Below are 25,526 nucleotides of genomic sequence, written 5' to 3'. Positions count from 1 at the left end.
TAAGGATTATGCTAATTCTACCGCCGCTAATTGACTTTAGTTTTAGTTACTTTTTCTCACCTCTAATGTTTTTAAGAAAACTGACTTTTTTCCCACTAGATTCATGAAATTCTCCACTGCATGCCACCAGCATAATATTGAGGTTTATGCTCTACTTAAAACCTCGTACAGAGTCATTCCTCAAATTTTGTGCTGTTTAGTTATCAATTTTTTTTTTTTTTAAATTAAAGTTGAGAGGTTCAGACAATACTTTTCGATAACTTTCTGAATCAGGCAGATATTTAATACCATAGTTTTGGTTAGGTAAATCTGTCCCGCTACAACCCATAAAGGAACAGGTGTACAAGGAGGAGTGTGGTCAGAATAAAGGGAAGGTGTACAAGGAGGAGTGTCAGAATAAAGGGAAGGTGTACAAGGAGGAGTGTGGTCAGAATAAAGGGAAGGTGTACAAGGAGGAGTGTGGTCAGAATCTTTATATTTAGCGGGAAGCAGTCTTAATTTTTTCGTCATGAACGATTTTCAATTTAAAGCTCTAAAAAAAACTTCAAACATCCTCTCTTTTTCTTCTTTTTTTTTTTTCAGTTGGCCTTACATACCTTGTAGATATTTGGGCGCCCGAACCAGCCTTATCCACGCTTGCCTATCTTGATGGGCTACTGCTTTCTAGTTTTTAACATGCAGCTCTTTCGTATCTTTGTTGATGGCTTGTTTTGGTTTTCGTAATAAATTCTTGTTTACGGGTTAAAACCCTACGCTCTTCAGACATTGTTAAGAAAGAGTTACACTAGTAAAGGGCACCTGACCCCTGACCCAAGAGGAGTCAAGAATGAAGGAAAGGGAAGAAAAGAAGAAGAAAGAAAGAAGTAACAACTCCAAAAAAAAAACACTTTGTTGTAGTCCAAGAGGTCTATATAAATTTGTTTCATTGGTAATTTATAAAATAATTTGGTGTTCAAAGGGTTGGTTTTTTTGCCTTTACATACTTACAATATAATTTTCAAGCTATCATGGCAACTATTCAGATTTTTTATCATTTTACCCATTTCTTTCTATTTTATGATGTAAAAATATCATCCATGTATTTGAACAAAATTTTCATTTTTGTTCATAACTGTTCTACTGTATTATTCTTTAAAATATTAAGTTCTAGTCCGGATAAACAAATATAATAGTTGAAATACCTTACAGTTATATTTAAATATTTTATTTTCGCAACACAAATTTATTTCTTCTAAAAATATTTGTTTGTTCTTTATTACCGTAACTCGTTTAGTTTTTTTACATTTTGCATACTCATTTTAGGGTGTTAAAGCCACCTCGAATTGATAATATCTTTTTGAAGGAAAGGTTTAAAGAGAAGAAAAACAGAACAAGCTGGCTCTGATTATAAACATTTATCTTGCTAAGCTAACAACTGAAAACGAAAGTAAAATCAAAATATAACCTTCAGAAATAAAATAAAGAACAAGAATTAAAATCAAACAGTTCTTCAATATAAAATAAAATGATTTATTATATTTGTAAAACAAAATTTACAAAATTAATTAATATAAAATAAAATACTGGATGGGTCAGGGACGAGATGGGTCCTGAAGAGAATATTATCCACTTTGAAAGGTCAGAGACGATCTTTCCAAGTCCAATTCTTCAAACTTTGGTGGGCCCACTTCTATGTGGCACACTAATAACAATTTACACACACAGGATCTGATGACAAATTTTTTTACCAACTACACAAAGGCGACTGGTCGACTGATATAAAGTCGTAGATTGTTGCTAGACGAAATAATCCTTACTGGCTGTTATTCCAGCATATAAACATTACAACATATTATAAGTAAATCTCCTTCTTTTAAAACAAAAACTAACTGCTAACAAACTAAAAAATAAAAATTTAATTAAATTTATTTACTAACTATTCATAAATTTTAAAATTCATAATGTGACATGAATAGAAGGAACTATTAATGAACGCTGATGCTGCATCATAACACACATTTTTCAATTTTTATTTATACTAATTTTTCAATTCAACATTTTTAATATCCATCTCTTTATCTCTGTTATAATAAGCTTATTGTAATTTCCTTAAATCAAGTCCAAATTTTCAATGAATTTTATTACTTCTCCTCCAAACAAAGAACGTAACATACACAATTTTTGTTTAAGTTCTAATGAAAAATATTTCTTATTTTAGCTAAAAACAATCTTTAAAAAATTGTTAATTTATTCGCACCAACAATATACTTGGGCACTGAAAAAGATAAATCATATTTAAAATTTGCTTAGTGACGTTTGATGACTTTGTACTATCATCATTTGTATAACCCTATAATTGTCTTCAATAATCATACCTTGCTTTTATCAAAACGTAATTTCTTTCAAATTGGTCAATTTAATAATCATCAATATATTTTACTTCAATAACCAATAAGAACTTGTAGTCCTCCTAAATTTGATTTTAATTACCTACTCTTTCCATGACTCCAGAGAATCTTTACATTTATCAGACGATATAAATGTTACCAGCCTGAGTTGACACCCATCTTACACATTTTTTATTCCACCAGACATTTGTCTCACCTGACATCATTTAATAATTTTACACTATTACATATGATTATTAAAGTTATATTCCAATGTAGGTTTTGTTAATGACTCATGAGCTTATATAGGTTGTTGATATCACTTCACCGAACTTATTGATTGAAGGTAATTTATTATATACCTTCTTCTTGATATACCTAAAGCCGTAAATCCCTTATCATCCCTATCGTTAAGGAGCACTCTACGTGCTATGAGCACCTTCACAGTATCATACTTGCCAGATCCAGATGCAATCACTAATGGTGTTATGCCGTTGTTTACCTTAGCTCTTAGATATGCTCCACGATTCAACAGCTCTGTGATAATTCCAACAAATCCATATCGTACTACATAAGGTAAGAGCTGTGTTTCCAGAGTAACCTCCGTCATCGAGAGGTACTCCCCGGTCGATGAGAAATTTCACAACACCTAAATTCTTACGAATTCATGCTACCATTAGGAGTGTCTCACCATATCCATCCTTAGCGGTTCGACTTGCCCCACGGTCTAACAACTCTGCCACCACTCCAACATTTCCTTTTAGTATTGCACCATGTTGGGCGGTGTATCCAGGACCACCGGTCTATCTCTATCATTGAGAGTTACTCCTCTGTCAATGAGTATCTTCACAACACCCAAATGTCCCCTAAAAGATGCTACCATTAGCGGTGTCCTGCCGATTTCTCTCTTAGCTGTTAGACCTGCTCCATGTGCTAAAGGCTTTACCACCACACCAATGTGCCCTTCTCGTATTGCGTAATGTAGGGCTGTGTCCCCAAAGAAACTTCTGTCATTGAGATTTACTCCTCGGTCAATGAGAAGTTTCACAACACCCAAATGCCCATGAACAGCTGCTAACATTAGAAGTGTCATGTCGTTTTCTCCATTAGCTCAACAGCTAATCCAATCTGGAGCAAATCCAACGGTTTGCTCGACTTTCCATAAGCTCTTTCTCCACAACGACATGCCCGTCTCGAGCTGCATAATGTAGGGCTGTGTCTCCCAAGTTATTTCTGTCATTGATATGTACTCTTCGGTCAATGGTACGTTTCATGATATCCAAATGTCCGTTAGTGGCTGCTAACATTAGTGGTGTCCTTCCATGAGCATTAACTGTTGAATTTGCTCCAAGATCTAAAAGCTCTGCTTCCACCCCAAAATTTCCTTCTTCTATTGCATGATGTAAGGCTATTTCCAAAACCATCTTTAACATTAAGCGGTGCATCTCGGCTAGTGAGAAACTTCACAACATTAAAATGTCCCCTAATGAATGCTGTCATTAGAGGTGTCCAGGTTTTCTCCTTTAGCTGTTAAGTCTGCCCTATGTGCCAAAAGCTCTGTCACCACACCAACGTGCCCTTTTGGTGCTGCATAATTTAGAACTGTGTTTCCAAAGTTATCCCTGTCATTTAGAGGCGCTCTTCCTTCAATGAGAATTTTTACTATATCCACAAAGCCACTAGTTGATGCTATCATTAGTGGTGTCCGGCCATATATATCCTTAGCTGTAAGATTTTCCTCATGATCTAACAGCTCTGCCACCACTCTAACATTTCCTTCAAGCATTGCATCATGTAAGCCTGTGAATCCAAAGCCATCTCTATCGTTAAGCCGTGCTCCTTGGTCAATGAGAAACTTGATAACATCCAATTGTCCCCTAGAAGATGCTACCATTAGCGGTGTCCTGCCGCTTCCTACGTTAGCTGTTAGGTCTGTCCCATGTGCCAAAAGTTCTGTCACCACACTAACGTGCCCTTCTCGTGCTTCATAATTTAGAACTGTGTTTACAAATTTATCACTGTTATTTAGAGACGCTCCTTCTTAAATGAGAATTTTTACTACATCCACATAGCCACTAGATGATGCTAACATCAGTTGTGTCCGGTCATAATGATCATTAGCAGTAAGATCTGCCCCACGTCCTGTCACCATGCTAACGTTCCCTTCTAGTACTATATATGGCTTTGTTTGTATTTTTATTGTTTGTATAGTTATCGCTATCATTGAGCATTACTCCTCGCTTCACTCATTTTTACCAACGGTCATCTCCATTTTTTTTTTTAAATAAATGTGTTTTATCTAACCACATAATTTTACAATTTCTTAATCAGGGCTTTAATTAATAATGTTAAATTTTTAATACTGCTAGTACAAATATTAATATATATACATATTTGTTGATCTTCAGGATCAGTCAATAAGACAAGCCTTAAAAATGTATTTTCAGTACTTATTTTTGGTTTATTGATTCCAAAATAATTTTTATTTTATTTTTTTGATAAATAATTAATTTAAACATCATTAAAACCGCAGATGTAGACAATTTTTTTTTCAATGATTAAATAAATTGTTCTGAAAATACATAGATCGACAAAAATATATGAAAGAAACCTGAAAAAAATAAAAATCCTCTCTTGTTTTTTAATTTTTATGATGCTTAGAATGAACAGAATTTTGGTATGGTACTGTTCCTTAATGCATACAGTTAGCCTTAGAGAGGTTGAGTAGGTAGGAAAAGGAAAAAAAAACATTGCAAAGTAAATGCTGGAAGCACTTGTCGAGGTTGTCTCTAGTCTTAGGCGATTTCTCCAGCCTGACATCTCTTTACAGAAGGCCCACGACAAGGCGTATTCAATAATAAGATAGGAACGGCCGTCCCAGAGGATGAGCCTTGGACACTGACGAAGGTAGAGGAGGTCTAGGTGAGAGAGTCTGAGGTAGAGTAACAGTTCTAGTTGCCGAGATGAAGTGGACGGACTAGAACTGTCAAGATAGGAGTCAGCTTACTAGTTGCCGAGATGAAGCGGACGGAAATTACACACTAAATATCGAAAATCCTTACAAATAAAGAAATTTTAATTATAAAATAATATTATTGTGAGATGGCAACACTGCGTGGGCAACACTGCCAAGCGAGAGGGGGGAAGGTTTTTTTTTGGTTTGTCGAGAACAGTGATAATAAAAGTGAGAGTGCGTATATTTATCCTAGTTCGCTGAAAGTTATATTAGTTGTAATTTGACTTCTGAGTTGTGAGGGACTCTTTCTGTTATTATTGAGATTATTCTGTAACCATTAATGTAAGTGTTTAAGATAATATAATATTGAGGTTTTGTTTATTCTTCATCTCTCTTATTTCTCCTTTTTTTTTTTAAAAAAAGACTATAGCCCCTACAATTATAGCAAATCATTGGATGACCTATTTCATATAATACATAATCAAAACATAAAAAATTCTTAGTAACGGTACAGCAAAGCAACGCCATGACAACCATAACATAAACATAACAAATACTACAACACCCACTCAACATTAACTAAAATATCATTGGATATATTAGTTGGATAAATCGTTTTTAGAGAAATATCAATACAATATGAAAAACATTTCGATATCAAACTGTAACTATAATATTTCATTAGTCAAAAAATTTTAAAATAAAATATTTCATTTATATTCTTAAAAATACCGATATCAAACGCTGGCAAATATATTTTAAGATTATTTAATGTAAAATCGATATTTCATTTTGAAAACGAAAGAAATTTTAAGGACAGAGGAAAAAACTTTATTCAAAAACAATAATCAAATACTTAAATTTAATTCAATATTATATATCTATATCGATATTCGACTTTCTTTTGAATATCTATATCAAACTTTGACAACATTATTCCAAGATTATTTAATGGAAATATTAGTATATCAGTTTAAAAAAAAATAAATATTTAAGGAAACCTTAAAAATATTATTTCGAACTTTTATATCGATATCACTATTCGACTCTCTTAGTAATATCGATATCAAACTTTAGTAACGATATTCCTAGATTATTTATCCAAATAATGATATTTCATTAGCGAAGAGCTTTGATATTTCAATGAAAGTTTTAAATTAAACATGAACATTTTATTTAACGAATTTTCGTACAACTAAAAAAATAGATATAAATTAATTTTTTGGATATTTTTTTTTCTGCTTATGTCCTGCGTTCACGAAATAAATGCATAGCTCTTTGCAATGTTATCCAAATCTTATGTAATTATAACTGTTGAAAAGCTGAATTTTCGCTCATATGCCAAGATTGATGAATTCTATGCCTTTATATGGAAGAAAAATGTCAAGAAAGTTTCAAATAATGAAAAATTTCTCAAACGTTTTATTTTATATCTTCGGTTCTAATTCCGTTAGAAAGGTTCAATTTGTGTATAATTTGTGCTGTTTAAAGGGTCCCAAGCCCCTTTTAGGTTTCTTGTAGATTAATAGGGTAGTTTGGAAGTTATTGTAATTTTTATGATTTTCCAGAACAAATTGAAGACCCCAGGCAAAATTTTGAGCAAAACATTTTTATTTTTTGATTACAGAAAAAAATTCGTAACTAAGATTTTCTTGGGGTACAAAAAGTGAATATGGGATACAACTGATAACTAGTAGCACACAAATACAGACAGATATAACGGATTTTTTAAAGTCCTAAGATTTGTATTTTTTTTTTCAAAAATAAAAGTAAGAACAAAACAACTATCAACAACTTCTGATTTTAGCATAAGTGCATTTTTGTTAGGAAAATATTAATCAGCTTAGACCACCACCTTCACCTCTTTTTAGGAAATAAATATTGACATGAATACAATGTTTATTTGTTATTTACAGTTTCCAATAAATTAAACAGGCTTAATCTCTTATTTATATAACAAAGAATATACACTAACTATGGAATAATTAACATCTGCATCTGTTTGGTGTTTACAAAAATAATATGTGGATTTACATCTGTATCATTTTCATATCTCATTTCTTTCAGTTTAAAAGACTTTATTATACTAATTTTAGCTGGAATTGGCAAAAAATAATGAAATAACAAAAGATTTTGTGATACACAGCATATATTTCAAGTTGAAATATTGTTTTCATGTTAAAATTTTTACTAAACAAAATTCGTTCTTCTGTATTTAAGAATATTATTTTGTTATACATCATAATTTGATAGCTATGTTGAAAACGTAATTCAATAAGAATTTTTACAATGACACACTAAAATTAATTTGATTTTCTTCCTAAAGATAAGCTGTAGCCTATTGACTAGAATTCAATTAAATACAATAACAAAAATAGTCCAATAAAATAGTAAATCACATTAGGACATTATATAACAGTAACATTGAAAAAAAAAGTTTTAATTTTTCTATTATGAGTGAATAGGATATTTTTGAAGTAACCTTCAAGTTAGATAAATAGAAATTAAACTGTATTTATAAATTTTAAAGGTATTTTGTAAATAATTAGAAATGTAACACAAAATAGGGTGAAAATAGGTTTGATTTCTGGTCGCTTTTTGTTAAATATATCAGTTTCAATAACCTCGCATACTCTCACCCCATTTTATGGTAACTAATATACATGCTAGAAACTCAATACATAGGAATATCATGGGTACTAGATATTCTAGAAAAGACAATTTATAAAAATTTTCTTTACGATTTTTAATAATTTGTACTCATAAACTAATAAGTTAGGCTAATAAACATTTTTTAATTTGCTATACCAAATGTATACAAAATATTGTCAGTTAAAGTATGACATTAAAAAACATTACACAGAGTAATAAAATGAGTCAGAATTCATGTTTGACTGCTTCATACACTTTTATTTGCTGATGAATACAATCTTAGTGCATTGTGCCTTATTGCTAAAAATTACCAACAAAGCTGATTTATTCTTTGAGTAAAATAATTTAAGACTTGAATTTTTTTTTTTTTTGTGAGGAGAAGATAGTTGTGGGTATGATGAAGAATACAAATAATTAAAAATGTATTTAATTAGTACCAATGTTTCAGCCAGAATATCAGGCCTTCATCAAGACTAAGAACAAAAGACAAGGTAATAACCATAATAATAATAGTGTTGGTAGTAACTTTATATTTTATTGCTTTAATTCTTTTATTAATGTTAGCACTAATTAAATAAGAATTTGCTTGTTTATCTTCTTCATTGACCGCACCCCCAACCATCTTCTCATATAATATCCGCAGTCAACTATCATTACATCATTTATTTATATTTGTGTTGAACAATGATATGTTTACTTTTTCATTTAATGAGTATTATATTCCTTGGCATTGGCAGTAATAATTTTACAAACATAATATAGACAGCCTTCTACAAATAATTGATTATTAAAATCTTTAAATAAATAACTTCAGATAGTAGAAATAATCAACTTCTTCAATAAACTGATGAAATTCATATGTGACTCATTTTATATTAACCCATAAAAATCAATTTTTAGCTATATTACTATAAACTTATGGTTTAATTATCATATGTAAATATAGAATTGAAAATAAAAAAAGTATAACGTAATATTTTTCCAAACTATAACTTTAAATAGATTAACTACTGTCCAAAAGCTTAAAAAATACTTTTATACAATAACAAGTTGGCTATTGCAAGTATTGTTAAAATCTTGGGAAGTCTACAAATGTTCTTAAGATCTGTTTCTTAAAGTCTTCTCTTGGAAAAGGAGAACTTTAAGAAACAGGCCTTTTCACTTTTTTTCTTCTCATAAAGTCTCAAAAAAACTGTTCTGCTTGATAAATAATAGATGTTTTTATCAATCAAACATTAATATCATTATTACTATCAGTCTAAACTTTAAATAACTAAAGGTACTGTGATCAACTTAAGTTAAATTATTTTATCTTGGACAATTTATATTTTGTCTTTCTCCATCAAAGATTGGAACATATCAATGATATCAGGATAAAGGATATATCTGGCATTTTCTCCCCAAATCATATCAATATGAGAAAATTTTGGATCAGGTACAGCTTGCATTTTAATAAGGTTGGGTAGTTTGGATGCCACTTTCTGTACTGACTGAAACCAATGAAACCAAATTAATATATATATTTTTTTTAATATGCCTAGGTATTGATGGATATTTTAATTATTATAAATAAATTAAGCAAAGTAAACAGAAAACCTTTACTTTTCCAAAAAAATTTCATAAATAAAGTTAAGTAACAGTTTTAAGGTAGTTGTTATAGCAAATGTGCATTTATTGCCCAGAATTGCTAATGTATTCACTTTTTATTTCTTGTCTTATCGACTGGACATAAAACAATATCCTCATCTTTCATTGTGGTTGTACCATCTTCTATTTCTAGTTCATCCTGAATTGGCTAGAAATCCCACAGTTCTTCTAAGAGCTGTTTGAAAATTAAATTCTGTAAAATTTTATCTAAAGGATTTTGATATTTTAGCTGTGAATTACTTTCTTGAGTAAAATTCAAACATTCAAGTGAAGAGTATTTTTTGAAGCTCTTTAAGATTATCAGATAAAGAAATAAGGATTCCTTTCACACTCTGTTGTTTTCCCCTTGATAGCTAGGAAAATTAGCTGGAAAAAATATTGTTCTCCACCTTTTAGACACACTGGAATATGATTTTTTGTATATACTAATCTTTTGGTTGCACTAATAAGATAATCTTCATCCTGCAGTTAACCAACCTATTCTAAGTAGAGTGGGAGAGTCAAGTTTTTATTCCATAGGGCCGCCACAAAACAAAAATCAACTCCCTCCCCATGTTGGTATCAAATCAGCAACACTGCAGACTTGAGAATGCTAAGGTTTCCTCACCTACTAATGGCCTTAAAAGATGAATGAATTTATCCTTGCTCAGTACGTAGAACCAGTTTCCCTTGGTAATCTGACACTCAGTGCCTCAAAAGCGGTGTAATGTGCAGGTGTCTCCAGTTTTATGCTGGGAAAACTATCTCGACAGGGAAGTATTTTCTTAAAGTTGCTCCTTTCGTGGTCATCACCAACTGCTGGTTCCAATCTTCAGTAATACACTCCTGGATAATCTTCATCCATTTTCTTGGGTCTTCTGCAAAAATCAGGTGTATAGTTTCCAGTAGAACTGCTGAGCCTTTATTTTTAAAGATCTTCAATGAGTCTTCTTGTAGGTTGAGTCGATCTCCCTATCTTCCAATTACAAGCTCTACTTTGAAATTGTTCAGGAGGAAACTTATAACCCTACATACTGAAAGGTAATCGGAGCATCAAGTACCTTCCAAGAGGGATCCAGAAAGTTATAAATCTGTTCACATAAATCACATCCCAGCACCCATCTTTAAACTCCATGCCACTAAATATCCTTGCATTAGTCAGTTGGGGAGCTATTTTTCAATTGTAAATGCCTCATAATGGGATTACTGTATTGGTTTGTTGGGAAATTGTATTGAGAGACTACTACCAGATGAATTAATAAAATTTTTATTAAATTTTTCTTTTTGCAACATAAAAACTTTTGAAGAATGAAACTTTTTTTAAGGATAACAAATGGATATAGACTGGTAGGAAGTTCCAAGTCAGTCACAAATTAACACTTCCTCCAACTGCTGCTTTATAAGGTTCACCAGCACTTCAAAATCACTGTTCAATGTCAAAGTCCGTTAATAAAATCATGACATATTTGCTCATTATCCCTTATTATACTACTGAATATGAATTATCCAAAAAAAATGTTGTTTGTCTGATTAAAGTAGCCATCTAACTTAGAAATAACCTCCTCAATTAATCTGGTAGGATCTCCACAAAACTTATTAATTAATTTTATCTCTAATTGCTAAAAAGAACAAGGCTAATTGTTCTCTGGAAATGCGAACTTCTAAAAAACACCTAGCAGAATAATAAATTATTTTACTTAAAGAGAAAGTATTACTTAAAATTATTAATAAAAAAAGTGTGGCTTTATTGCCTGAACAAAATGTTAAAAGTAATAGAATTGATTATGTGTCGACAGTTAGTAAATATTATCATTAAATTATAATTTTTACTTTCACTAATATCTATTTAAAATATCAAATTTGTCAACATTGTTTCTATATGTTCATCACTAACACTAAGAAGTATATTATATATGAGTTAGCTGACCATGGTCTGGTAGGAAATGATGAGCAGTAAGTGTGACCAATAAGTTATTTTTGGCACCATTCCATTGCCAGCAAACATTACATCAGAAGTTAATGAAGGAAAAACTTTAGGAACATGGAGTAGTTATAAGAAAAATTAGCTTACCTCTTGTGATAATAGAGGATCATTATAACTCCAATACAAGATAGATGGAGCTGTAACACGTTCAAGTGGATAACTTGGAGGAGTTGAACTATTATAGTAGATCCAATTTCCTTTCATGCCATAGTCAAACATCTTAAATTGGCCTATACACAAAGTAGGATGAACATTCTAAATATTAAAATTTTTAATTAAGCTTGTAGGAAAACATTTCACTCAAAAATAAAAGATATTTATATATATAAATATGGTTGAGATATTTTAATCTTCAAGAAAATAGTGCAGATATTCGAATGCACATAATTTGAGTGAATAGAAAAAAAATTTAGAGTTGGACATTATACCAATAACTACAGCTGAGTTGGTGCAAATATATAAATTCATTTTATTTATTTTTCCAGTTTTAGTTAAGAGTTATATAATATTGTTTTGAGAGTGGGAATAGGAAGAGTCTAATTTTTTTTGTTAAAACTATTTATTATTTCATTTAATTCATTCCTACATCTTCACTAACAGTTGTCTGATAGTGATTCTATTTTTTTTTTTTTTTATTTATTTAGTTCTTCTTATTTCACAATTATAATTGTAATCAAATGCTTCCAATGAGCATCTGAAATATTCCAGGACATGTATAGATTTAGAATTGATAAAAAATGTAATAGTTTTCAATGAAAAACTGAGGTACCCAATGATATGAGTACTTTGAAAGCATAGGTACAAAATTCAACCAGCCGTAGCATCATTAATACTAGTCTAAACTAAACATTTTTTTTAATGGAATTTAATTACCTTTAAAATAGATATATACTTAGTTTTCAATAAAATAATAAAATTTTCCTTTCTTCATACTTGTTTTCCTTTTTTTTCATGAATATTTATTTTATATACCAAAAGTTAAAGGACATTAAGTAAAAAGCTTTAAGCAATTTTTGTCAAAATCGTAAGAGCTGTTTTGCTATTACAGGCTAAAGAAAAACACATTATTTGCCTATTGGGACAGGGTGCTCGATTTGGCACACAGGTATCAGTGGCTTTTTAATCTTATGCATATTCAGCATGCATATGTTATGCATTTCTGGCTTTATTCTGCACTTTTTTTCTAGTCACAAGTTGATATGACACTGTCTTCTTAAGGAAATTTTAAGTTTTAAAAAGTTTTAACTTAAATGTTACAGATGTTGAAGAAATGGATTGAGATTACAACTCATGGTAATTTTCTATTTTCTATATGAATTGATATTTTTTGAAACAATCGAAATTAAATAATTGGTAGTTTTTAGATCATTAAAAAAGTAAGGCGTTTTTTTTGGTGTGTTTCTTGGACTATCTAACGAGTTTGTAAATATTATATTACCAATTGTAAATAGTAATAACAATATCTAGAAAAATTGGAAATAAAATAATGGTCTACATTTTAGTGTAAATAGTATAACTTATAAAATTAATTGCAATAAATGTGTAGAGTTAATAGTAAAGAATACTACTATTATTAGGGTAAATTGTACAAATTAATCATTTTTTAATATTTCCCAGAATATTGTTTAGTCTTTTTTTTCCCCAAATTCAATTTGTACAGAATTAAAACACATGAGTTCTAATGGAATTTAATAAGAAGAAAATAAAATTTTATTTTTAAAAATCCTACAATTAATGTTGAAGTTTATGTTTTTACTGACTTTTTAAGTAATACCCAGTAAAAAGGATATATATATAATAACATTTTAACTTTATGACAACATAGTATTGAATATCAAAAAAGCTAATAATTTTTAATTACAGCAAGTTTAGCTTATATAAATTTTTGGGGGTTTGTCTAATCCTTCCTAAGCCATGGGGCTAATTTGATTCTGGAACCAAATTAAAATTTTTTGGAGAAATAAAAAAAATTTATTTTTTATTTTTCATTACTCCTTAAACATAGATAAGACCAAAATCATGAATAAAAAAACTATTTTTTTACACTGCATTGATTCCCCCTAGTATAATTTTCTCATCACATGAACCTGTACTCAATGAGTATGAACAAGCTACTAAGACACAGTGCAGAGAGGATATAAAGCATGCTTTACAATTTACTGGACCAGCATGCAGGAAAAAGACAGCGTGGAAAGAGCTACTTTATCCTATCAATTTTACAACTTTCTCAAAAAAGATTTTGATTAGACCTATCATCTCTCATTTTTAGAAGTAATAAACAATGCATATGAATAAAATATAAAAGCATTTGATGATTGATTAAAGAAGAAAATAAATGTTTTTGTGTTGTTATGATTGTAGTCAGAATTTACTTTTACTTATGGAATATATAGTAAGAGGAAGTATTGCTATCCTAAATAGCAAAGTAATTACTATTTTGATATAATTACTATTTTTAAAAATGCAAGGATTACTTTCACCTCAAAGGAATGTTACAAGTCAAAGTTGTACTATGCCCTTACTAGACTTCAATTTCTTCTTCATTTCCTCAAATCATAATTAAATTTTAATATCTTACCTGTTTTATATACTTGAGATAAATGGTATAAATTCTTTGTTGATGTCCCAGCAGGTCCAAAAATTATTAGATTTCCCAAGTTTTTCTGAAAATTTTAACAATCTAGTTAATTCTTCAAAATTCTATTTCAATGGTTTGTTGAAATAACACTCAGAAAGAATGCCTTTTAAAAAACTAAATGACAATCATTAACCTATAAAAAAACAAAAAGTTGTTACTTTTTGAGCTAAAATATTTTATTTCTAATTTACTCAAAAACAATAGCAAATGGACAACCACTCTTCAGTTTGTTTGAACTCTACAGAGTAAACATGGTCTTAGCACAGTTCTGTCACCTAAATTGCAGCCACTTCCAAGAAAGGTTGATCCAAGGCATAACAGTTTCCCTTTTTATACATAGGCATATGTAAATGTAATATTGAAATTTTAAATATATATACGTAGATGTTCTGTTCATAATGTTTCGAGACTGATTTTTTCCTGGCTACAGAAGCGCTTTCAGACAGGTTTCACCAACAGGAAGAAGTAGAGGCGATATCACATGTGGCAGTAATCTTCCAGTTGCTGGAGTGAGCAGATTATTAGTGACGTGAGCCCATGCCAGTGACCTCTGTTGAAAACACAAAAATCCAGCGCCACTTGGAGCAGTGGTATTCAATAAAGTTCTGTGTGAAGAAGATACAGAGTCTACAGGGACTTTTCATATGATTCAAGAGGCCAATAAAGATGAAGCCATATCACTAACAATGGTTTTTATGAGGCATAAGAGGTTCAAAAATGGCTGGAAGGGCGCTGAGACAATAACAGTGCTGGGAGACCTTTAACAAGATAAAATGATGAAAATATAGAAAAATTACATAAACTTTTAAAGACTGACCATCGTCTCTATATTAGATTTGTTTGAAGGATCAAGTCCGCCCAGAGATCAAAGACAATTGGGTGCTTTATCATGATAATGTGGCCTTCCTCACTGCCACAGTCACTCTACAGCCCTGAACTGACTCATAGTGAGTTCTATTTGTTTCCCGAATCAAGAAATACCTGTTAGGGAAGAGATGCGATTCCATTCCAGTAGTATAGGCAGTTTTCAACTAGGTGTCCTAAAGGTCTTATGCTGGAAGAGTTCCAGAGAGCTTATGAACAATGGAGGGTCTAATATAGAAGATTTTTAGTTCACTGTATAAAAATGGTCTATCAGTTTTTAATTATGGGACCAATCTTGAAACTTAATGAACAGATCATGTATATTTAACTTCTGAACATATTGTACTTATGCACAAGTTAAACATGATTCATGTTCTAATTTGCATTCATCGTTACCTTATCTATATTGGTCCTATGTTCACCAGCATAAAGTCCAATTACGTCTAAACAAAGATCTTGACTTGCTGATAAATCACTACAGATTTGTCTTACAGTTCTGATATGTGATGATGTTCTCGGCAAAAATTCATAAATTCTTCCATTTATTAATCCAGCCTAAAATAATAATGAAAACAGATAAAATTATGTTTGGTTAAAAATTGACAAAGTAAAAGTCATGTAACAAAATTACATAGATGGCATCAGCATTATGAAAAGCAAAGCGAAGAAACGGGTTAGAACCAACGGCATCAAAGCCAGGGCCATAAGCTATTGGTGACAACAATGCTGCTCCTTGTATTTTATGATTATATTCTGGTCTCAATGAATTCATTACAAAGAATACAGCAGTACCTGGAAAACAGTCATATTTTTCAATTATTGCTAAATATTGTATAACAAAAAAAAGTAGAAATATATTTATCTCATCACAAATCTAATGATTTATTTATATTATTACATAATTATAATTTTTAAAACATATTACCTTGAGAATGTCCCACATAAAATATTTTTTTTGCTTTTCGTATCTTGAGAATTCTATCAATGAATGCAGGAAGATCGTAATAGCCAGCTTCATGAAAACTGCAAAATTAATATTAATTTACAATTTTATAAAGTAATAGTTGTTATAATAAAATTATTTATTCATAAATCCTGTTTAAGGAATGAGATTTTAATTTGAAAACCTCTAGGTCTTTTTTTCTGTAATTTTTGAAGGTGAATACATTGAACTGGTCAGACAGTATTTTTCTCTTAAGTCAAGTTTACCAATTATTCATTGGGTAAACAGTTTAATAAATCCTCAGGCATTTTACATAGTCAATGTATTTTATGTAATATTCATAGTCATAAAAATAAAAATAAAAAATTTTGATATTTTGATAAAAGTAAGAAATTCAGAAATACTTTATAAACAAATATTATGGTCATAATAAGGCAAAGGAAGTCAAGGTATCATTATACTTTTCTATTATTATTAACTTATGGTGCTTTGGTAAAATGGTAAAATGTTTTAATTTACTTAATATTTTTGTTGTTAATATCTACCAGATTTCTCACATAATGGCACCCATTTTATATAGACTGGGTATGCCCTGAAGATCGTACCAAAGCGCCTTGTACTCCGATACTTTTAAATAATACATGATACAAATATTTGAGTTGTCTCATCTTTCCATTTGTATTTTTCATTTTCATTAGACTTATGTCTTATGTTTTTTTAAAGGTTCATAGTTCCCATAAATCTTATAAGGTCTGTTTTATAACATATTGTTTAGACACATTAGACAACAATCCATCTGTATTCTCTTTTTAATTTAAAAAAAAAAATTACTGCCTTAACTACACAAGATAAACTGGCGGTAGTAAAAAATAAAAAAATTGTATTCATGTTTTTCTAAATTTATGAGTTTAACAATTCTCTGAGTTGAGACAGGGATCTAAAAAAAAATCCTCTTACTCATTGTCATTGTTACTCATTTCTAAGGAACTCTAGATCTCTCCAACAACTGCACGATTTTTAATGAAAATTCAGGATTATAGGTATAGCTCATTGTAATGTGGCTTGTTATATCATGGATTCAGATCTCAAGAGTCTATCTCTGGCCCTAATCTCAGATTTGTTTAAAAATATGATGATCATTTTTTTGTTTACTCCCAGTTGAAAGAAAAATAATTGAAGGAATGAAGTATATTGGCGACATAATTGTTTTTTTATAATTGACATATTTATCCCATCTTTGATTGAGGAATATAAACCATCTATTAAGCCCATGTTTTCCAAAAAACCACCAATCATAAAGGGGAAACATAAGTTCTTAAATCAAAATCGCCGACAATTTCAAGAAAAAATAAAACAAATTAGTAAAATATATATGTACATCAGCAACCAAATTTCTTTTCACTATGTTTTTTATTATTAATGTATTGTGGGGGTTTATTAAAGCATATATTGTTACATACATGTGTACTTAGTTCTTCCAATGATTTATATTAGTCTATCTCTACTGGCGTAAATCCCTATAACAGTGATTCACAAATTTGTTTCATTATGGCACCCTTTTTGGGCTAAAATCATTTTGCAGCTCTCATGCCGAGCTAAAAAAAACACAATATGTCATCGCAATTATCCTTAGAATCCTTGAATATGTAGGAAAATAAGAAAAAAACAGCGCAAATGCTGGAATAAACTGTATATTTGCTATTTTAATTTTAATTTTTTTTTCTTTATTTGCAATATTCTGAGAAAGTGGCAAGTGTGGCATACACTTGTGGCACCCAACAACTGGGGAACAGCTGCCCTATAACATGAGTGGTTTAATTTTCTCTTGAGCCATGTTATTGTGGGTTGTTGAACATGCACACTGGTGGCATAGTTGGCAACTAACCAATTTCTTTTTTTTTTTCTTTTTTTTTTACGTTTTGTTGCTCTTAAATACTACTAGATGACCTAACCCTAGTTCTACACTACAACAACCCTGTGTAGGTTTCTGGTATCCTCCACCACCAACTGTTAGTTGTCTTCCTCTTGTGGGACCTACCATCCAATTTCTGACCCCAAGAATTTTCAAGGCATCATTTCCAACACCGTGATCCCAACTCCACTTTGGTCTATCACCTTGTTCTGAAAAGAAGCTTTCAACAGTTGCTTTGACATCTGTGCATTGTACATTGCGCAATGTGACCTGCCCATCATTTGTCATCCTATTTTCTTGGCATAATAGTATTGGATGGATAAGTGCACCAAGATATTGATGCACTTTTGTTCTTTCTCGGTAATATGCTGGATCTGAGGTGCCACTTAAAGCCAAATTAGCACCTGTTGGTAACCAAAATGTTTCTCTTTATCTCTAATTCAGGATTATCATCTTGTGCCACCAGAGATCTGAGAAACACAAATTATAGGGGCTCATTGCGACGTATTATCCTGATATTTTTCAAAAACCATATACTTTGTTTTCCTTTCATTGATCCATTCCTACCTTTCAAGCTACATTTACAAGTGCCATGAGTGCTTTGCTTCAATAATTAATTAAAGATGGTTCCACTTGTTTGTATAGCTGAATTTATAATATCCTTTTCAAGCATTTTATCATCCCATATTTGATTTAAATCCTGCCTAGGTTCTTTAATCATTACAAAGCACAAAGCACTTTAATCATTCCTCTTGGTGAGCTTAATCATCTTTCTTAACCTATCTAGGATGGCTTTGAATAGCTTTTAGCAATTATAACTATCATCTTAGGCTGTCTCAAAGTTTATGAAGAGATTATGCTTTTACATGCTTTATTGCCTTCCACTTTCGAGAATCGTTTAGAGGGAGAATATCTGGTCTATTGTGGATTTACATCTCCACAAAGTCACTTTGTTGGAGGTCCTGTAATACTTAAGTGAAATCTACTTTCAGCATGCTTAACAAGCTCAGGTGGTAAGCTATCATTTCTAGGAGTAGTGGGAAGTTTTAATGAGGTGAAACCATCGTTAATTTAATCCTCACTAGGTGGCTTGATTTAGAGATTGATTGATTTGAGGTCTGATCGTGTTCTCTGGCCTTCCTTTGCAGTTTAGAAGTAGTAATAATCTTATGGATATGACATAAAAACTGTTAGTGGAGATTTCGATGGTAGAGTGTATAACGTATTCCCTAAGAAAAAAAGTATTAATTATACATAAAATAAAATCTAACCAGATTGTTAATCATTCTTGGGTTATTTACAGGTTCCTGAAACTATATAATATACCATTTTCTTTCAAGAACTCATAATGAATCTAATTAATGAGCATTGAGGTTTTTATAAATGTATTTATTCTCATTTAAGTGTTCTAGAGAAAAATTTATAAAAAGAGAGTTGTCTCAGATGGAAGAGAGTTGTCTCATTCCTAAAGAGGAATCTGCTTTCTGAACTCTTTCAATTTAACAATAAATAACATTATTGCATATTACATATAAACATATATACATTTGTACAAGATACAGTATTTTTATAATAATAAGATTATATACAATTGGCTTAGCTTCTCAGACGCTTGTAGTGCTGAGCCCTGGCGGGTTACAGCAGCACTCCTTGCTTGCTGCCTGCTCCATATTCATTGTTATTTAATCATGTTAAAAATAACTGAGAGAAAAAGAAGTTTCAGATGTTTCCAACTTTGAATTTATATTTCGAATAAAATATAATCATATTTAATTTGTAGTTAAAAATTACATCATAGTTTACATACTACAGCAAATTATAATATTTTCAAAATATTCCGTAAATTTGGAAAAGTTTTAGAGTTAACAATTTACCTGAAGTTCCAGAATCGTGGGTCTGTCCGACTGTACTTTAAATGATACTGACAGTAAACTGTGCCACGTTGGTTTGTTAACCACACATCAAATCCTGCCTTGAGTAATGAAAAAGCTGAAATCAGATAATTGAAAAGAAATAAATTTAGTTGTAGTAATCATAATTAGAATTCAAGTGACATTTTCATAAAACATTTTAAATATTAATCTTTAATTTAAAATTTTCTTTATTTAGGCTTAATTTCAATATTTTAACATATATATGATCAAATGAGTGTTTGATTGAGAAATTTGTAAAGTTTTTGAAATGTTACTTTATCAAATGCTTTAACTAGTAAAGACAAAAATTTAATATTGCTGGTTCTCACCAGTAGTAATAATAATTTCATTATTATTTTGGAGCTTATTCTTACCTGAAATCGTGAAAATAGGGAATACATTAACCTAAGGATTGTACAATATTGTATTGTTTAAACCATCAATCTTTTATACAAACATTATAATTGTCCTATTTCTTATATATTTCAAATATATTTGTTTGTGAATTGATCAAAATATTTTAACTTTATTAAAATAATTATACCAAGATCTTTATCAGGTCCTCTTGCAATCCAAGAATCTCCAGCTACTAGCAGTCCGTGTTGCATCATAACAGGTGGGCCTGATGAATTACCAATCCTATGCATCCATAGGCTGTATCCATCTTCTGTTATTACTTCAACATCGGTTGCCGAATATCCAGCAGCCTCAGCTAAATCTTTCTGAAATGGAAAAACAAAATCAGTACAATCACATTATGTGGGAGATTTTAAGTAGTTTATTTTAATTTGTTATTATAGTTGACTATAAATATCTTATTGTTGGAAGATAGTCCAGGTGTATCAAAATAGTAAAAGAAAACTATTTATTGTTAACCAATTTTTTCCCCACTTTGCAGGGCTTCATCAGGGCTGTAAGATTGAAAAATAGATCTCAACTGAGTTCAGTTGGTTAACAATAAATAGTTTTCTTTAACTATTTTGACACCTTTATTGACCGCCATCCGGACTATCTTCCTACGAACTACTTCATATTGTCAACTATCTTCTTCCAGTAAAAATATCTTAAGTTTAAAACTTTGTAAACTTCACTAAAATAAATATAAAATAGTTATAATTATAATTATAGTTTTAATTTTAAAATAGTTTATCGTTTTATAAGATTAATTAAAATTATTTCAAACTCATTTCATATTTTTTCTATACAAATCTTGTCTCAGTTCTCAGCCAACGACTTTTTAATTTGTAGGACTAAAGAATTCTCTGTTTGCTGAGGTAGTTATTTTGTTTTATTTAATGAAGATTATTTCCAATCGTACCATAGATTATCACTTACCCATAAAGAGAATACTCCTAAGTACATAGAATAAACCAGACACAATTCTTCTATTTCGATTTAAAGTTATATTTAGTTTATAATATAATTATAAACTTAGTGTTCAAATAACTACCTCAGGGTAGTATTTGTTATCATTTGTTTTTTACGGATGCGAAACGTGGCCTCTTACACTAAGAGAAGAACAGCGCCTTTAGGTCTTTGAAAATAAAGTATTACATTATAGCAATGCGGCGAATATGATGGGCGGGTAAGGTTGTGGGACTTAGTAACGAATGGATCCCTAAAATTTTAATAAACACTGAACCGACTGGTGAACCCAAGGTGTAGACTAAAATGTAGATGGGAGGATTGTGTTAAGAATGATTTAGTAGATTTGGGTTTGGAGGGGCTTCATGGGACAGATGTATATAGAGAACGATTAGTGGTATCGGCATCGAACCTTAGATTTTTGCTGATTTAAAAAATACTTACAATATTATTACTGTATTCTCATTATAATTAGTTTTTTTTTTTTAATTTTAACAAAGTTTGGAAGTTTACAGATCATGATTTAAGTTAACTTTTACTTAGGAAAGAAATCAAAAGACAATTTTACAGGAAAATTCACATTAAGTGGAAAAAGAGCGATTCATTTTTTTTTTTTTTCTATGTCTACATATTGGATATTGAATTTATATAATTTTGTTTTCCTTTTTGAACTGTGAAGAATATGAGCATTTATATATATAATATATCATTTATATATATAAAGAATGAAAAGATTACTGGATATGTACGTGATTATTTATGTACAAATATAAAATAAAAAAAACTTTGGAATGTCAAAAGTACTTTTTCCAGCCTCCTCAATTTATTTTTGCTCCTGTTCAGCCCTCAGGAGCATGAATTTTCCAACTTGTTTTAAATTATATAATTTAACAATCAATCATGAGTTAATTTTATTTCTAATTGATGTATCACCTGTTTATTTTCACCGTATTCAATATATATAAACTACTTAATTTCCCAAACAAAAATAAAGCAATAACAAATTGGCCGTTTTAGCCCCTTCTAATTTTTATGAATCTGCCCGCTTTACACTTGGATAATGGTATTAGTATAACCACAAAAATGAAGGCGTCCCTACTCCTAACTGGAATATTAAGCTGTACAACTGGGCCCTGTTTCATAATGAAAGCTAATATTATTAGTTAATAGTACAAGTGTAGAAACTAGTGGGGTAATAATACTAATACTTATTTTTTTCAAGATAAGGATGACTATTAGTGATATTACAGGACTTAAAAAATACTAAAGTACAAATTACTATTGTACAAGTCAGTGTAATTGTATTAAGATAAATCTACAAGACTAATAGTATTAGTTTGTATTTGATTATAAAACAGGGCCCAGATGTATAGAGTTAGTTATGGGTAATTTTAAGAGAAGAAAGAGTTGGTAAAATCTTTAACTATCTTAATTTTATTTGTGTAAATCTTACCAACCTCTGGATTATCTTATATTTTATTGGCTATCTCAGAAAAAAAAGGGATTAGGAAATATTTCAATTTTAGAATACATATAAGATTCCTGAAGTGGTCAATGTTAAACTTTTAAGTTCCTTTGAATTTTTATTATTTTCCATCTAAACATTTTTACACTTGGATTGCAATTGTATTCTCTCTATAAAACGTGCTTATAATCAATATTAATTTTTTGATAAAACACAAATATTAAAACACAACATTTTATACGTTAGTCTCCATATTACGCATCCTTTTTGCACATTTCAATCCCTTCTTATTATGGGAATCCTACAATTTCCTAGAAAGGAATCTACTTGGCTCCAACGTTTTTTCACTTTTGAAATATTAGCTTAAAGCGGGAAGAGGAAACTTTAAGATAGTTTAATTGAGCAATATTTAAAATGCGCCTGAAATTGAAAAACGACATGAAGCCCTCCACTCCCACCCTCCATGGTAGCCTTACTTATCTGACTTTTGAAACCGACAATTATAGCGAGTAAGTTGGTCGATGTACGACATGTCACAATCTCACAAGAGGAGATCATAGCACAAAAAAAAGGTAATCTTTCCCCGCCGGACCCGTCCCGTTAAGACCCCCGGGAAGCAACGGTCCTATATCACTTTTCAAATATTTACTTAAAACGGGAAAAGAAAACTTTAAGATAGTTTAGTCGAGTAATATTTAAAAAGCGACTGAAATTGTAAAACGACATGATTTCATTTAATTTTATTATTTCATTTAACCAAAAAAATTGTTTAGCTGTATAAATAACGGAGCAATTTAAAAAAGAAAACATTTTCATAACATGCCTCAGTAGACCAATGCTTACACTGCTGATTTGCTTTAAATATATATTTTTTTTTTAATTTTTACGTATTCTGTTAGTTTTATCTTATACTGAGATTACTTTGTGATAGCCCTATTTGCTTCAGGGCAGCCTGTAGGACGACTCCAGTGGAGAAAGTGACCACAGTCTACGTCACTATCACTGGAATACGTCCAATTCAAAATAAAAACCAAACTTCTTTTTGTCAGATGTGCCATTATTAAAGTAAAGAAGCAAAATAACTACATATTAAGAAGCAGTTTAGTAGTTTAGTACACTTCAGATTTACAAAATCGGTAATAAACTCTAGTAAAGAACTTGATCTCGAAGTACATTTGAATAGGTAAATAGGCTCAAGTACTAAGCTTTTACAGTAACTAGAAAAAAACGAAATTGATGAGGAAATAAAAGCAAGACTAAAGGCGGAAAATGCTTGTTATTTTTCAATTTCGAAATTGCTTAGATGGCGCCTTCTGTCAAAAAACTTTTTATTTATTTATTTATTGATATTTACAACTGTATAAAAAATACAACAAGTAAATTTGATCATAATGACATAATGATATGATACAGCATATAGAGAAACTACCCAGTAGTAGAACTCTAAAAACAGTTTACAATATAAGTTCACGAGGCCATCTTATTTTGAGGCGCCTCGGAGGATTGCCAGGAATGGAAGAGGAAGCAAGGTTAGAAACTAGTGGGTTTGGGTGGTTAGGGAGTTTATTATGGAAGGAGTCAGAAAACTTAAAATTTAGAATTTGTAAAACTGTTATCCTTCTCATTATTATGGATGCGAATCCTGGCCTCTTACACTGAAGGAGGAACAGCGCCTCAAGACTTTGGAATAAAGTATTAATTGAAATATTCTGACCGAAAAAGGATGAATTAACGGAGAATTTAAAAGGATATACAACGCTGAATTGAGGTAACTGCACTCGGTCAATATAATTCAGGTTATAACATAAGATGGGCGTGTACGACCGTACACGTCCGAAGGGTAGACCGAAAAGTAGATTATAGAACTTTGTTTAGACTGATTTAGTAGATTTGGGTTTGAATGGCCGTCACTGGACAGATTGGTGGTATCGACATCGAACTTTCGGGTTCGCTAAGCCTTTATAATTATTTTATTTACAAAATATGAGACAGCTTGAATGTCTTTTAGCAGAATTATTTTATTCAATATGGTACAGAACTGGGCATTCGTTATCAGTACTTTTAATGTTCCAAACCGTTATCCAGGTAGATGTATATATCCTGAATAATTGTGTAATGAAAAATATTTAATCTTTTCTGTGGTTTCTCTACGAATTTTAAATCTTCTTATCATTTATAACCTCCAATGTTTCCTCAAGAAGAAACATAATTATGAACTTCCTGAATATAAACTATGGCTCATGGACGACACGCAGTAAAACCTAATAAGTATAGAATTTATTTCCTTTAATGTAAACGTATTTACAATAGTGGCCTCGATAACGAAACCGGAAGTCATCCTAACTGTCGCCGTATATTGCAATAACACGATAACCTTTCACCTTTCAGTTGGGGCTATCAAGCTGAAGAACTGGCTGTGTTCAGGAGGCAGCGTTGTGCACGTAAAGATATACGCGCTTGTTGATGAGTCAGCTCCATGAACTTGAGGCAGGGTCACCTTAGTCAAGAACGGTTTCCGACTTATGGTCAAGTATCTTTCCCATCAATGATCTAAAATTGAATCTTCAAGCATACGAAATTCCTCTTTGTTCTTTGAAATATTTGAACTATTTGTATTTTGATACTCTTTCTTTAATCTTTTGGAGTATCTGGAAGATCTTGATCAAATCAGGAATAGTATTTTTTTTCCTAAGATGATAACATAACAGGTAGGCCATACCGTTCTTTTGCAGAAACAGCACTTGTCATTGATTTTTTCAAGGATTGGATTATAGAAAGTATATCTTTTTTATACAACTATAAGCAGATGGACAATGTTCTCAGAACCACTCTTAACTCAAAA

General features: G+C 30.8%; 2 protein-coding genes across 2 annotated transcripts in view; both read right to left on the bottom strand.

Annotated features, from left to right (window-relative positions):
* Positions 1-3,849: 3,849 nt before the first annotated feature.
* LOC106687489 (protein fem-1 homolog B-like) lies at positions 3,850-4,260 on the bottom strand. Its single transcript, XM_014431409.1, has one exon. The coding sequence runs from the start codon at positions 4,258-4,260 to the stop codon at positions 3,850-3,852; it is 411 nt and encodes a 136-aa protein (XP_014286895.1).
* Positions 4,261-7,203: 2,943 nt separating this feature from the next.
* The window catches only part of LOC106687497 (lipase 3), a 78,815-nt gene continuing 60,492 nt past the window's right edge, over positions 7,204-25,526 (bottom strand). Inside the window, exons 2-9 of the mRNA XM_014431422.3 lie at positions 20,399-20,576; positions 19,816-19,930; positions 16,012-16,109; positions 15,718-15,878; positions 15,483-15,641; positions 14,163-14,247; positions 11,672-11,814; positions 7,204-9,464 (exon numbers count right to left, since the gene is read on the bottom strand). Coding sequence (XP_014286908.1) covers positions 9,297-9,464; positions 11,672-11,814; positions 14,163-14,247; positions 15,483-15,641; positions 15,718-15,878; positions 16,012-16,109; positions 19,816-19,930; positions 20,399-20,576 — 1,107 coding nt within the window. The 3' untranslated portion in view covers positions 7,204-9,296. The remainder of the gene's footprint in view (positions 9,465-11,671; positions 11,815-14,162; positions 14,248-15,482; positions 15,642-15,717; positions 15,879-16,011; positions 16,110-19,815; positions 19,931-20,398; positions 20,577-25,526) is intronic.

Source organism: Halyomorpha halys, unplaced genomic scaffold (assembly GCF_000696795.3).
Source record: "Halyomorpha halys isolate HHAL.00 unplaced genomic scaffold, Hhal_1.1 Scaffold971.1, whole genome shotgun sequence".
In the NCBI taxonomy this organism is placed as follows: domain Eukaryota; kingdom Metazoa; phylum Arthropoda; class Insecta; order Hemiptera; family Pentatomidae; genus Halyomorpha; species Halyomorpha halys.
Note: the sequence above shows the minus strand (reverse complement) of the source record. Positions and strands in the feature narration are given on the sequence as shown.

Excerpts from the sequence above, each read along its gene's own strand:
- LOC106687489 (XM_014431409.1), bottom strand. The coding sequence starts at position 4,260 with ATGGTAGCATCTTCTAGGGGACAATTGGATGTTATCAAGTTTCTCATT.